Source organism: Telmatherina bonti (genome assembly GCF_933228915.1).
Source record: "Telmatherina bonti genome assembly, chromosome: 15".
Lineage (NCBI taxonomy): Eukaryota > Metazoa > Chordata > Actinopteri > Atheriniformes > Telmatherinidae > Telmatherina > Telmatherina bonti.
Window position 1 is genome coordinate 13,997,002 of NC_136613.1, and position 15,238 is coordinate 14,012,239.

General features: G+C 38.3%; 2 protein-coding genes across 2 annotated transcripts in view; one reads left to right on the forward strand and one right to left on the reverse strand.

Moving 5' to 3' along the window:
• The first annotated feature begins 1,388 nt into the window (after positions 1–1,388).
• klf5b (Kruppel like factor 5b) lies at positions 1,389–4,153 on the forward strand. The gene is made up of 4 exons (XM_079253737.1): positions 1,389–1,666; positions 2,349–3,264; positions 3,371–3,430; positions 3,834–4,153. The coding sequence occupies exons 1-4, from the start codon at positions 1,487–1,489 to the stop codon at positions 4,010–4,012; spliced, it is 1,335 nt and encodes a 444-aa protein (XP_079109863.1). The 5' UTR covers positions 1,389–1,486; the 3' UTR covers positions 4,013–4,153.
• Positions 4,154–11,211: 7,058 nt separating this feature from the next.
• The window catches only part of klf12b (Kruppel like factor 12b), a 39,283-nt gene continuing 35,256 nt past the window's right edge, over positions 11,212–15,238 (reverse strand). Inside the window, exons 5-6 of the mRNA XM_079253739.1 lie at positions 14,116–14,273; positions 11,212–11,771 (exon numbers count right to left, since the gene is read on the reverse strand). Coding sequence (XP_079109865.1) covers positions 11,590–11,771; positions 14,116–14,273 — 340 coding nt within the window. The 3' untranslated portion in view covers positions 11,212–11,589. The remainder of the gene's footprint in view (positions 11,772–14,115; positions 14,274–15,238) is intronic.

A 15,238-nucleotide genomic window follows, 5' to 3' on the forward strand; every position in this document is an offset into this window, starting at 1 on the left:
TAAAAAAATAAAAAATTAATTGGAAAAAAAAAAAAGACTGTTTTAAGATTTCAAGAAAACAAATATGCTTTGCATGAGATCTTCAGTTATGAAACTTCACAGTTAAAAGTCTTTGGTAAGTATCATTTCTGTTTTGGTTTTCTTATACATTCTCATGACCTTATATAACACTGGTGACACTCAAAACAGGTTCAGCAAAGCTTGCAGTGGGCGTAGTTACACCATTTTAATGAGGACAAGAACTGCCTGAAGGAACATGTGGATGGGAGCGGCGGCACAAATGTGACATTAAAAACAAATATCACATAGGCTGACTGTATACATACACCATGTAATGAAATATCGCCTGGCCTTTTTTCTGTCAGTGCCAACACTGGGGCACACAGTCCCAGTTCCAGCATGTTGCACTGGTATGAGGTAGTCATTCTTACACCTGCAAGGGGGAAAAAAAACCATGACTGACAAGTCAGTTCTGTTTTGTTAAGCAGAGGTACAAACCTTCTGCCACTGTGATCTCATGGAGTCTGGATTGCTTCTTTTTTCCACTGCAGAGCCAAATACAAGCTCGTCCAAACACTGTATGTGGAAGTTACTTTGAATAAACAAGCCAACATGAAATCAGCAATTGCAGTTTGGTGTTATATATAACAGATCAGAGTAATAATAAAAGTAGAAGAAGATAGTAGGTGGTATGCAAAGCTAAAACCAACTGCATTTGTTTGAAATGCTTAAGTATTTCGATGGGAGCATCTACTGCCACTTGTGTGAGCAGGCGTCGTTGCTGGCTCAGGAATGTTGGCGTCAAGCATGCAGTCCTGACAGACAGCTGCACCGAAGTGGCGTTTTTTACATGCCACACCAGGATCCGAGCCTGCTGGATTGTCTGAAGGAAACTCAGAAACGGCCTTGAAGAAAATATTAAATTAAATTAAAATAAAATAAAGAGGAAAAAATGTACTGAATTTGTTTGGGAGAGGCATAGAAGTTCAAAGTTTGTTCTGTTCATGGACAGTAAAAAAAATAAATAAATAATAATAATAATAATAATAATAATAATAATAATAATGGGGTGCTTGAATTCTTTGTGCATTTTAATTAAACATCTTGTTGTCCACTAAAAGAAAAAAAAAAAAGCTCAAAAACCCCTTTTTAAAAAAAACTGCTTTGTTATTCAGGAAAAACTGGAAACAAAACGTCCACTACCTGAAAACTTTTGCCTGGATTTATTTTGATCACACAAACCCCTGCATTCCCTGCACGAGGTGCACCCCGATGGCCTGATTGTCCTGGTTATTTTGCACATGTTCAGCCCCGCCCTGCAGACGCGCTCATATCACGCAGTTGCGTAATTTGACAAGCCAGCGCAAAACAGGAGAGAATGAGCGTTTGACAGCTGCTCGTCCAGGATTGTTTCGAAACAAAAGAACACACATGCTAAATGTGTTTGTGAAGGATTCCGGATAGATTAGACGGTACCTCTGCTTTTATGGCCGCTGCTGTGAGGAATAATGTTTGGCTTGCTCCGGGGCAGCAGGACGCGCAGCTTCACCACAAACCCACCGCACCACTGCCAGCCGACGGTTGGAGAGGTGAAGATCATGGCCAAGTGCTCTGCAACACGAGGGATGCCATCCCGGGAACTTCGTCTTTTCAAGATTATAATATGGTATTTTTCCCCCCTCCCTCTTTCAGACCGTTCTCATCTCAGTGTGTATCCTGATGGTGTGTGTATGTGTGTGTGTGTGTATGTCACGTAGGGACGTTTTTTGATTGTGCTGATCAAAGCAGAACAAGCGACTTCCATTTGAAGGTGCGATCCTAATGGTGAAGGCAGGCCTGTGGTTACTGACTGAGACAGTGTGAAGCTTGAAATATGTCTGTTGATGCTGACATTGGCTGGATGGGAGGTGAATGGCGAGCAAGGCAAGGTTGGGATGAGCACTTTGCTCTCGAAACTTGTGAAGAGGATGCATGGCACTGCGGAGCAACTGGATGTTCTAATTTCAGCCCGAGTATTTCGAAACAGCTTGAGCTGTTTCAGAGGAGCTACTTGTAAAAGAGGAAGGGGAGATGGTGTAGTGTCTTTAATATGACTGAGGAGCTTGCACTAGTAGACTATATAGACCATGGATCCAATCTGATTTTGTCTTGTCAGATTTATGTTTGTTTTTTTTAGCATCTTTTTGTGTGTTCCCCATGGTGTTCATTTACTAGTTAGTCTTTGATCCTGTATTATTTGTACAAAGTCAGACATAAATGCTATGCTGTGGAGGTTATAACGGCATAATTTAAGATTTGGTGTTAAATATTTGCCTTAATGATGACTGATAATCCTCTCTGCCTTCCAGGGTAAATCAGAGATGGACAGCTACTTGTGTCTGCACCCACAGGATACATTAAATTCCAAAATGTTGTCCAGGGACAGCATTCTCACACTGGAGGCACCTTTCAGTGAAGATTTTGCACCCCCTTACAGTGTCAACATGAGCTTGCTTCTACCTGAAGTCACATACCTGCATCCTGGCCTCTGCAGAACTATGAGACCGATCAAAACAGAGTCTTCGGACCCCCTGATGCCTCCTGCCTGCCAAGGCAACAGAGTACCAGCAGCTCTCCCAGAATACCCAGGCGTTTTTCGAGCAGCTGACAGTGCTAGCGGTGGTTTTATAATAAAACAGGAAGTGCCAGATTTCCAGGATGTTCCCCTCTTTCAGCTTTTGAACTCTGATTTGGAGCAGCTTGCTCACGGATCACAGATGAACTCCGTCCCCACAGCTCCGTTAAGTCTTCCACTGGGGAGCGTTCATGTGGGCTCATTGCAGAATTCCCCTACACCTCCAACCAGCCTGCAGAATGAATGTTTTCCTTTTAATCAGCACGTAGGCCATCAGCTCAGATCAACCTGTTTCCCGCCATCTCCACCAAACTCTGAGCCTCCGAGTCCAGACAGGGGCAGTGAGCTCCTTCGCAAGCTCTCCCCACCCCCCTCCTATGAGGCCAGCATAGCCTCCAAGTTAACTTTTCAGGCCCCCGGTTCCACTGATCCTGGACAGACTTTCAGCGTGGCGCCAAATGAAAACCTAGACCAAAATTACACAGCTGGATTGGTCCGAAGTCCCAGTGCTGGAACACTCCAGCATTCAAGTTTGAAACCAGGTATTGGCCCATTGTCCCCAGTGTTAGCCCAATCCGCTCCGTCTAAGTATAATCGGAGGAATAATCCTGATCTGGAGAGACGGAGGATTCACCACTGTGATGTCCCAGGTAAGGCCTAAGGCCTGTCTGCACAGCAGTTGCAACTGCATTAAGTCTGAAATGTCTGTTTATTGATATAACTGGCAATAAAATAAACCAGCTTTATCTTTTTCAGGGTGCAAGAAAGTGTACACAAAGTCTTCTCATTTAAAAGCCCATCTGCGGACTCACACAGGTAAAATGTTGGAAGCTTGCACTTCTTTCTTCTTGGGGGAGGTGGAAATGAGGATGTTGCCAGGCAGAGAAGTGGAGTTGGCATGCAGATGCATTCTGGCTGCTGACAGAACAGGCCCACATCTCACTGCTGTCACATCGCATAACCCCGCAGCTCTCGTAAAGGGGGGCAGGGAGAAAGAGGGGACACGCTGTGATTTATGGCTCACAGAGGAGCAGTACTATCAGTTTTTCATTATCCAAACTTTTCACAGTGAAGAGTGGCGTCAAAGTCTTTTTCGCATTTCTTTAAATGATGTTCTTAATTGGGGGGAAAAAAAAAAAAAAATGCACGTAAAATGTTTCAGTTGAGTTTATCTGCATCAAAAACATGTAGTTTACTTTGTCATTTCTCCTCGGTGAAGGTGAGAAGCCGTACCAGTGCTCCTGGGAGGGATGTGAATGGCGTTTTGCTCGTTCTGATGAGCTGACGCGCCATTTCAGGAAACACACCGGGTCAAAGCCTTTCCAGTGTGGAGTGTGCAGCCGCTGTTTCTCCCGCTCGGACCACCTGGCCCTACACATGAAGAGGCACCAGAGCTAGAAGCACCCCTCCTAAAATAAAAATACCAAGTCAGTCCTTTTTTTTTGTTGTTGAGTGCACATGAACAGAATTATGGCACTGATTTAAAATTGCAGTGTAGTCCACTTATCCTCAAGTGGAGACACACTTAGGCACAGTTGCCCACCCCTAATTGTCTCTTTTAAAGGGAAAATATTTCATTATTATTGTCGCCTTATTTCATTTTTACACAAATGCCTCATCATTTGAAGGCATTTTCACATGTTTCTGCCATGAATTTCATACATGTGTTTTTTATTATAAGGATCATACAAACATTTATTTGACATTTGACAATATTAAACTCTATGTACGCCGTGAGCTGAAAGGGAAAGGAGGATTTTAAGAGCAGCAGGTAAACTGTAAAAGTGTAATGTAGAGAGTGACAGTGGTAGGTAAAAGTCGTGTGTGAACAAGTTGTGGTCGTAGATTTTCTGCCAGCAGGTGTGATGAATATTGGAATCGGTGCTGTGTGAGAGCCATGTGGCGAGTGCAGTGCCCACAGCATGACTTTAACACTGCCAGATTTATAGCGTACTCTGCTACAAGGGAACGTTTCTCAAAAGAAGATCTGTTTTTATTCTTCTCACTGAAACAAAAGGAATAAGTTGGGTGTGATGTGGTAATGGTACTCTTTTGGACAGAACAATGGATGTCCTACTCATTCTGCTGCATTTCTAATTTCCAGTCATAGCAGAGATTGCAGGAAATAAATCTAAAGGATGCATTTTTATATATATTTCACATTTTGTACAACAGGGCTTAATTTATTGATTGTTTTCTCGTTTTTTCCTTCTATGTTAACTGCAGCCTCACAGAAATGTTGCAACAAGTCTTCAGGTTTTATTTACAACTTTGAAAACTTGACATTTCTCTTGTTGACTGTTATGAATCAATTAATACAAACTTGCTAAACTTGTTTTGTTTTTGTTTCCTGCTGTTTATCTTTTTCTTTGGTTGAGGGTGAGGATTAAGTTCATAGATTGTTTTCCGTTTAAATGAAACGTTTTACTGAGAACTCTCCACATGTGCCTTTTACTGCTTTTCTGTGTAAGTGAAGAGGCGTGGGATGGGTCTTCTAGCCTAATCAGTATGTTGGCTCTTTCTCTTTTGGTTTTTGTTTGCTCTTTATTTGTCTATTTGTGGCCAATATTGCAACAACTACTTAACACACATCGAGAAAAATAAATAATTCATTAGAATTAAATCCTAAGTTGTAAAACGGCATTGGCCAACTTCATTACATGACCAAATTTCTTTAGAATTTGAGTATTTTTTTATTTTTATTTTTTTTAAAGTTTCTAATTTTAAGATTGTATATATTTTGTAACTGCTATTTGACAATTAAATCAGTTTATTGTATGCGGGTGTAAAAAGATTTCAGTAAATATTTTTTAAGAATTTCAATATTTTTCCTTGGCAGAGTCCACAAAGATGAAACTGTTGCTGTAGCTGTCTACAGCATCACATTATCCAGCAAAGGAAAAAAGAGCTCAGTGGAATAAATGTCAATATATATACACACACGTATAGCAATATTTTGTGTCAACGTGAAACAAACATTGTAACCAAAACTGAGTAAATGTTCAATAGATCCATATGAACCTCAAAGTGCAAATAAAAGTTTTTGTGTGTAATGTTTTTATTGAATATCCGTCTGTATATGTTATGCGTGTGAGTATGTTGATATTGAGAGAAAAAGAAACAAGAATTCTGTTTCTGTGTTAGATTTTCTACATCACATTGTTGTTGGCCCTAGCAGATGTTTATGTTCGGAAAATGACTGACTGACTGGGGCAGCTGTAGATCAAGTAGTTGAGCAGGTCATCCAATAACTGCAGGGTTGATGGTTGAAACTCCCATTTCATCCCAGTCTGCTGTGTTTGGAAGGACGATTTTCTTTCTTTGCAAAACTGGTGCATTAATGTGACTAAAAGTTTGGTGGTAGCTTTAGAGGCTGTTGGTACAGATTGGCAATCATGTTTTTATCAGTCTGTGGCTATCAAGCAGAAGTGGCAATTCCTGGTCCAGGAAGTAAAAGTCCTGCCATGTTTTTGGACCTGTACATTTAGAACAGGTGTTTTCACTAACAGTCTCGTTTTACCTGCCAAATAAACTCTGCTCATACTTTCTGGACCAGGACTTGCCACCTCTGCTATCAAGTGTGTGAGTTTGGAGTAAATGAACAATATAAAACACTTTGAGTGCTGCATAAATCCATAATTTTTTCAGTGTGCATCTTTACATTTTAGCTCCCTTTAGGGTGAAACTAAAGCTGATTTCATTTTGTTTATATGTTTAACAAATCACTAAATTGTAATAAAAATGTCAAAGACAGATAAGCACCCCATATCTTTATATCTGAAAAGAGAAATCAAGATCAGAGCTGTTAATTAAATTATGTTTCCATATTTCAGAGCCACGGTCATAAAATTCAGACTAATCCATAAAAATATATTTCTTTGACTCTTCTGCCAAGTTCTTTGGTATTCCAAAATGAGTCAGAAGCACGCTATTAGTACAATCAACCCTACAGCAATTCTTTGAAACCCAGAAGCAGTTTTTATAACGTGTACTGGTAACATGATGTAAACCAAAGGTTCAGAGAAATGTGCTTAGAGAATCTATATGCACCGCAAAAGTCGCCTAGGCTTGTCCTGGGAGCACACAAGGTTACCTGTTTGGAACTGTTCGCAATTTTGCTGCTGTTTGACATATCAGCTCTTCTAAGTTATAAATCCTACAGGTTGTATACTGCATGCTTACAATACTTAGTGGAGCTTTTTTTTGGGGGGGGGGGGGGGACTAATTGTAATCATCTGAACCCTTTTGTGCCTGGCACAAACATTCACCCAGATCCAGTTTTAACACTGCACAAAATGTGCAGCGTGTTTCCTCGAAAGTGTATCCCGTTCTCAGAAGCAGCATTCACCTCGTGCTGTGTGGCGTCATACCAGGTGTTAAAATACCACTCTGTTGGTACTAAAAAACAGCAAGTTACTATCAGAAATATGTTATTTCACACGAATGTTTCTTTAATTTTGTCTTAGCAGTAAAATTCTGGAGTTAATTACTTATTTTTTTACACATAAATAATTAGATGAATTGTAATATTTGCTTTTTAATAGTAATAATCAAATGTACTTTGAGTATGCTGTACAGTTACTGCTGTACTGTATATTAGTAATAATTCTAAATGGCTTTACATATAACAAGATTAGGTTTCTGAATGCCACTGAATGTGGGAACAGTGCTCGAATGTCTTAAGTGACATTTAAGCCGCATACCATCCAGTCATAGATAGCAACAAGCGCCATCCCAGTCTGTTACATACAAAATGCAACTTTATTAACCTTCATGCCTCCATTCATATTAATATACATGTATATGTTTGTACTTATTTTAATTTCACAGCTCCATCCATATGAAAAATACAGAGAAAAAGGCAAAACACTGACTTGATACAACTCTTGGAGGAAAAATAAAGTGTAACAAAAAAGAAAAGGGGGAGGAAAAAAATGGACACCTGTTTCTTGAAGTTTTGAAAAATATCAGGATTAAAAATGTTTTACATATGTGGAATTCCATGAGAAGAATCTCCCTTTTGAAGCAACGCTTAGCAAATATCACATTTTTAAACGGTAAGAATGAAAAGATCTGAATATATTTACACTACACTCACTTTACATAAATACAGGAACAACGATTACTGTACGTAATATCAGCAAACTTGAAACATAGGCATTGGCTTCACTACTTAAATTTTCAAAACCAGAAAAATCAAAAGCAGATGTTACACAGAAAGTAAAATATTCATTTAAGTGATCGAAAGTCTAACATCAGTATTTATTAACAAATGTGTCAATCTATTGCTGGAATCCTGACCACTGGACTTATTTTGCCTGTGAGAAAGATTCTTCATTAGCTTTCATGGAGTCACTGCACCGAACTGATGTGCCAGAGGCCTTTTGTCACACAGTTCCGTTCCCCATCAAGTAAGTGACTTATTGCAAGCAAAGTAATGGTATGTGCTATTAACAGCCTGTTAAAGTGTTATGAAAAGATGCTGCATTTGACACAATGGTATAAGGCTCAGTGCGAAAAGAATAGTTCAACATTAAAGGTCCAACTTGCATATTGTTGTCTGTGCTTTTTTTTTTTCTTCTTTTTTTCTCCAAAATTCCCGGTTTTTCCTCATTTGAAATGTAGTAACTGAAGCACGCATGTTAAAATTGAAAATTCTTCACAGAGCGGGTGATATTACAAGTTTGTGATATGAGGCACTATTCATCATTATTGCATAACTTTGACCCTGGTTGCCGTAACAAAATTATGCTTTAAAATGAGGAAAGAGATGCGAGAGGGGAATACAATACACCCTGTCCTGTGGAGACACCACCTTCAAGTCTAATTGAATTCTTTGAACACTGGTGTATTAAGGCATGCAACATCATATACTGAATACAAAAGTACATGTGTTGTTGATATGTGCTTGATCTGTGTAATTTCTTGTCCGGGTATAGCAAAATAGCAACACAGGAAATCGAGTACCTTAATACAGTGGATGTATATAAATTATTTGTTGATTATAGCAAACACTGGTTCAGCCTTAAAAAAAAAAAAAAAAAAAGAAAGAAAAAAAATAATAATTTGATCATGAAACTGTTTAACAAACCAAATAAAACAAAAGCTGTTATATAACATCACAAATGATCATTTACATGATGAACACCATTAGCCCCTTTTCACTGCGTATCAAATTAGATAAATTACAGTCTCTGAAAAGACTTTACATGTACAAATGTGTTTCCTGCATCTACTAATCAAAAGCCCTATTTTTCCAATGTATATACAGGCTGTAGAACTTTGTAATAGGTCTTATCTGCACTATCACATATATTACAACATTTCAAAAGATCTTTTTTTTACAGAGAAGAAAGAATTACAATTAATCATGAAGTGCCCCCTCAATCATTAAACGTCATACATTATATGGACGGATAAAATATGTTGATGATTATTTGTTTATAAATTGACATCTGAAATAAAATTATTTGGAAAAAATAAAATCATACAAAGAAACAAACAAGGTGCTGATATGCTTTTGCAAAAAATGATAATACAGTTGGGCATAATGACATGTGCACAAACAAGATACATAAATAATGATAACATCAGGGTAACTCTTCTCTCTCTCTTTCTCCCTCTCATCCAGACACATACACATTCCATGCGTGTGGGAAATTGCTTCCTGGATTAAGCTTTTTTTTTTTTTTTTTACCAAAAGTGAGGATGGTGAAGTGCAGTTGTGTGTATGCGTGCGTTAGTGTATGAGTGTATGGATTTTAAGCTATTATAATCAAAAAAGGTTACAGTTACTTCTGCTGGCTTCTGTCCAATAAATGCATTTGGCAACACTATCAAATAACATTGGTTGGCCTGATAGGTGGAGTTCATGTTTGTAGCTTTTACACAGCATAAAGAGCACCACAAATACTTGCAAAAATGTCTGTTGTTAGGACTATAAAAATATACTTTGAACTGATTTCCCTGATTGAGGTTAACTGATGTCCAAGTTTATTTCTGCCAGTACCTGCATCTGTGTATATATAATATATCCTTGTCAGTACATGTGCATGTGTTATTGATTTCTGTGTCATGTATGTATTTATGCATGTGTGCAATTTCTACATTTTTCAGCGTTTTACATCATCAAAATCTCAGATATTAATCCTCATGTTGATTTAGACCGAGGTGAGAACATTTCAAGTGACTTGCTGCGTTTGGAAAATAACATGAATATGTAAGATGACATAAAGCGAATATCCAGATGAGACATGTCAGAGCTTGAATTGGACCTACAGACGAGACAGCAACAGGTAATTGTTATACAGAGTGAGGCCAAGCTGGAGGTTCCTCCTCGGATTCTGACAACAAACAGAACAAAGAGGAATTTGATGTTCTTTCAACTATATTGCTCTTCTGTACTGTACACAAGATTATTTGTAGCACGTCAGCTGGTGTCAGTGTCAGAGTATGGCCAAGTGCTGTTGTGCTGTGCAAAAACAACAACACAAATTCCTTTATCTTTTTTGAATGCAGAGGACAAATCTGAGTTAAATGATACAGACAGATAAATTAGGGACAGAATGAAAGTCTCTAAGGTGCGTCTGATTTTTTTTTTTTTTTTTTAATTTTTAACACATACTGGTTACCTCCTCTGATTGTTTCAAAGTTCGCTGTACATGAGAGCTCATATTTTTCAGAGTCAAACATAAGCAATAGGCAGGCATAAAAAAAAAAGAAAGATTCAATAAACAAAACATTTTCATACTGAAAGTATATTTACCTTTAAGATTGCACTTTACTGATTGCTAATCACAGCTCAAAATCCACAAAAAGATTTTTTTTTTTTTCCATGACAATGCTTTTATGAGGCTCAAAATAAAGAATAGCACTGATGACATATGGGTTTGTCCGGCATCGATGTGAGTGGATGGTAGAATGGTCTGTTTCCTTGCTGGTGCGATGATAAGCATGTCCAGTTTTTCCATCTTGAAAAGAAAGCAACCAATGGCTGAAAGAGTGGCTGTTAGACTGTGTTGTTTTTTTGTTTTTTTTTACCATTTACTGGCTGTGGGAAAGGTGTGATCTCACCCCTCTTCTTGCTTTCCTGAATGGGATGCCTCACATCTGACTGGTGGACGCCAAGTGGGAAACCATTTGTGTTTCAATGCTGCCCTCTTCTGGTCACGTATCAAACTCTCAGGGAGGCAACATGAGACAATACTGCCTGTAATTCCAACGACATCCAAGTTCTTTCCTGTAATCCATTTCAGGTCTAATTTGTTCCGGAACTTACTGGAAATCCATTCTTTACAGATGGGGTCTTTCACATTATGAATGCTGGAAAATCAGCTGTTTGAGCAATTAAGAAAGGAAAGATACCAAAAAGAAACTGCTGCTGTTTATATATATATATATATATATATATATATATATATATATATATATATATATATATATATATATATATATATATATATATATATATATATATATACATATATACATATATATATATATACATATATACATATATATATATACATGTATATATATATATATATATATATATATATATATATACATATATGTATATATATACTAACAAAGAGCGCAACTTCATCTTCAAAATCGAAGTGAAACATTAATAAACAGTGCTGTTCAAGAAAGTTACCTATCAGTCAAACTTCAACCTATGATGATAAAAGATCCTGATGTCTCTTTCTTCCAACCCTATGAGGATCAAGAAGCGACCCTGTTTTGTGCTCCACAAGCTCTGTGCACCTTCATAACATCCACGTTTTTCATGTCTGTCTCCGCTCCTCCGAAAGGATGAGTGTGAGTCTGTGTGTGCATCTGGGTGTGACTGTGGGCATCCAGGCCAGCTGAAAAACATTCAAAAGGAGATCCCGCTCCCTTGGCTGCCTGCGCGTGTGTGTCTGAATGTGTGTGTCTGTTCCATTGACCTCTCTTTCAGTTGCTCAGCATCTGGCTCACACCAGCATGTGTCTCCGTCGGTGGAGTGCCAAGTGGTCGGATCTGGAGAAGCTGCGGTCACAGTCTGCACACTTGAAGGGTTTCACTCCTGTGTGTTTTCTGTAATGCCTCGTCAGCTCATCAGACCGGGCGAACTTCCAGGTGCAACCGTCCCAGGTGCATTTGTATGGCTTTTCCCCTGGAGAGGAAGACAGGAAGCTTAGCGCACACTCACTCACATCTTCACTGCTGTCACCGATGCCATGGTCATTCTTCATTGCTCCTTGAACTCATAATACACACTAAGCTTTGCATTTCTGCTGAACCTTTTCATGTTTTGGATATATTCTCTGTTGCTGCATGATCACATTGTCTGCCCAATGTGGCATATTAACGAAGCTCATGTGTAGATTTTAAGTAAAAATGGCACTTTTGTACTGATATGAACAATCATCAGTAATTTTCTATAACACATGGTCACCAGTCTATCCCAGGGCCAACAAATGGAGACAAACAAGCACTCATGCTCACACTTTATTCTTTGCAGAATTTAAAGTGACCAGCTGACTTAACATGCATGTCCTTGGAGTTGGGAGAAAGCCAGAGAGAACCAACATATACACTGGGAGAACATGAAAACTCCACACAGAAAAAAAATAAATAAAATGGTTTAAAAAACCATGCTTGTGACCTAAGTGATGGTTGGTTGTTCAATAGCTACATGCCCTTCCAAATGTCAAAACACCATTTAACAAGGTGCTGATGCACCTGATGGCAGCTGTACTGCCATCAGTGTGTGCAGGAAGCACATTCTAAAGTAATTTGTAGAGATTAACGCTAAAAGCTTCTATAAGTGTAATGCATAAATGGTGTATAAAAATTATCTGAACCTCTTGTCCAAGATGATAAAAGGCAGAAGAGTAGCAACATGGATAAAAGACAGAAATGCAGTCTCTTGTAACTGTAAGAGGGTGGAAAACACAGAGCAGAAAGCTGAATGGAAACATTCTTGTGTTGTGGAAAGTACTGTAAACAGAATAATGAACCATTTCTGACAAGGTAGCAAACAATATAACTGGATTACTAAGTTGTGTCTGACAAAAATCCAAATGAAATGTGCCGATTTTAGAAAATGATCCTAAAAAAAGACATGTAAGTGTCAAAAGTGGTCTGTTTTAAAAAAAAAAAAAAAAAAAAAAAAAAAAAAATCCAAGCTTCCTGAATAATTTAAAAGCAAATGTTACACATGACCCACTTATTGGGGAAGTGGCTGTACACTTACAAATAAATAATTCTGGGTGGTTAAACTCAAGATTCAAGTTTTGTTTTTGTTTTTCTTTGTCTCCTTTGGGAGAAATTTGGTTTAGTTTAAAGGGCTACAACATCTAACACCCCAAAATAACACAATAAAAACAGAACAGTGTGTTTGCAAAAATAAAACTAACTTGTAAAAGTGCGCATACATTAGTTTACAACTAACACAGTCGTGTTCGCTTACTGATAAGCTATATGGATATTGGAACAAATGTTGTGTTTGCACATAGGAACACCGTACTTCTTCCTGGACTTTAACAGTGTGTGTTCCCTGGGCTAAAAATGGGAGCTGTTAGCTGCCTGTGAGATCAAAAAGAGGTAATTAGGAATTCTCCATTAAAGAGACTCTTATTTGACCCGAGCCACAAAACCAACTTCTTCTTCCACCTCTTCACTGTCAGTTAAATAGTTAGCTACCAGAAGGTCTCAATCCACGACAGCCTTATTAAGATGACGTCAAAATGCCTCCTGATTTTTTTTTTGTCTGATTTTGTACAAAGCAAAACATGAAAAAGATTAAGCGTGGTCAAAACTTTGTGTAGCAGAACATCAGCAATCTTTAATAACTGAATCATGACTGCATTGGGTTGAATTTTAAGTGTATGGAAATAACATTTATTCTCACATAACAAGTTCTTACAGGAATTGTTTTGGTCTTCAGATTTAGGCTGAGTTGGTACCAAATGATTAATAAGTATTTTACTTAAGATTTCTTAAAATCTGACAATTCATTGACATTTTATTCAGTCATAAGGGGTAAATAAAGGTTTCTTCAAATGTGTATGCCTACGGTGTCCTAGTCAGTTCCAAAGTTGATTTGGTTGCTGACCGGGGTAAAATGCACACACAGCATGTTTGTGCCTGTTTTAAACTTGATTTTTAGACCTATTCATGCATTTAAATTGCATGCACCATACTGTCTCGTTCCAAGTTTTTTTGTTTTGTTTTTCAGTCATTGACTTTCCTCCAGTTTCAGGCTCTGGCAATCAGGCTGAATAAAATTTTAAGTTTGCCTTCAAAGTGAGTCACACTGTAACTGCTTTCAGAGTGGCCTGAGCACAATATTGCTTGAGTTGCATGTTTGCAAGTCCACAGTACTGGGTCACGTAAATGAGACTATGACTTTCTGGGAGTGTAAATGTCACCCATTCAGACATGAATAAATATCATACTGAGGCGTAATACAAATTTCAGCATATACATAAAAACACAGACACAGACTCACTGACCTGTGTGCGTCCTCCGGTGTGCTTTTAAATGTGAGCTTTTGGTGTACACTTTATTGCAGCCCTCAAAGTCACATCTGTGGATTCTTCTCTTTTTGGAATCTGGTGACTCTGACCTTCGGGGGCGACGTATGCTGTCAATACTGAATGGGGACATTGAGCTATAAGAGAGCAAACAAAAAAAACCAAAAAAACAATATAGTTAGTTGTGTCAATGACTTCATATCCCACATTACCATTTTCCAGAAACGTTTACTCGTGCTGGAAAGCAACTCTAAGCATATTTCTGTTGTAATTACTTAAAAGTCACAGAATTAAGCAAAAATTATTAATATGCCTGCAATGGACTGGGGAGCTGTCCAGGGTGTACCCTGCCTTTCACCTGAGAGACTGCTGGGATAGGCTCCAACTTCATCGGATTAGGATAATGAATGAATGAATCAATCAATCAATGAATCAATAAATCAATGAAAGAATGATTAATATGCACAAATTAATAGCCTTTTGAAATGGATGGGTTGCAATTTAAGTAAAAGAATGGAAAATGGCTTTTCTTTTCATAGACCCAAAGCTCAAAAACATCTCAACAAACCCGCTTTTAATAAGCATCACATTTTCTCATGAAATACATTAAAGGGGTCCTATTATGGTATTTGGAGTTTTCTGAGCTTTATACAGTGTTACAGTGTTGAATCCTCATCAGACATGTGAACGGCACCGTTTTTTTTTTATCACCTAAACGCATGCTTGAGTTTGAGTTTGAGTTCCAGCACGCTCTCCGTTCGGTTTCCATGGCGACGAAAAACGCGTCGTTTTAGGGAGTTTTTTCTACTTCGAAATCCTTGTGACGTCCCGGGGGATAAGGTTCGGTGAGTGGTTACCTTCTACTGGTTAACAAGGGCATGTACAAATACATCAGGCGGGTGGAAAACGTCGACCGAACGATGGCTGGTGAGTTTACCAAAGAGAGACATCCTGCTGCATTCGTTGCTGTGGGTTGCTGTTTTCCACTTTGTTTTCAGGGTCTGATTCAGGTTCCAACATGTACGGCTGTATGCTATGTGTTGACATTGTATTTTTTTTTTTAATTGAGTTTATATTAACCTAATCCTTCTGTTTATGAGAT

Coding starts and splice junctions, on each gene's coding strand:
- klf5b (XM_079253737.1), top strand. CDS start 1,487: ATGGCCGCTGCTGTGAGGAATAATGTTTGGCTTGCTCCGGGGCAGCAG. Junction 1,667..2,348: donor CTTTTCAAGATTATAATATG/GTATTTTTCCCC, acceptor TCTGCCTTCCAG/GGTAAATCAGAGATGGACAG. Junction 3,431..3,833: donor CCATCTGCGGACTCACACAG/GTAAAATGTTGG, acceptor TCCTCGGTGAAG/GTGAGAAGCCGTACCAGTGC.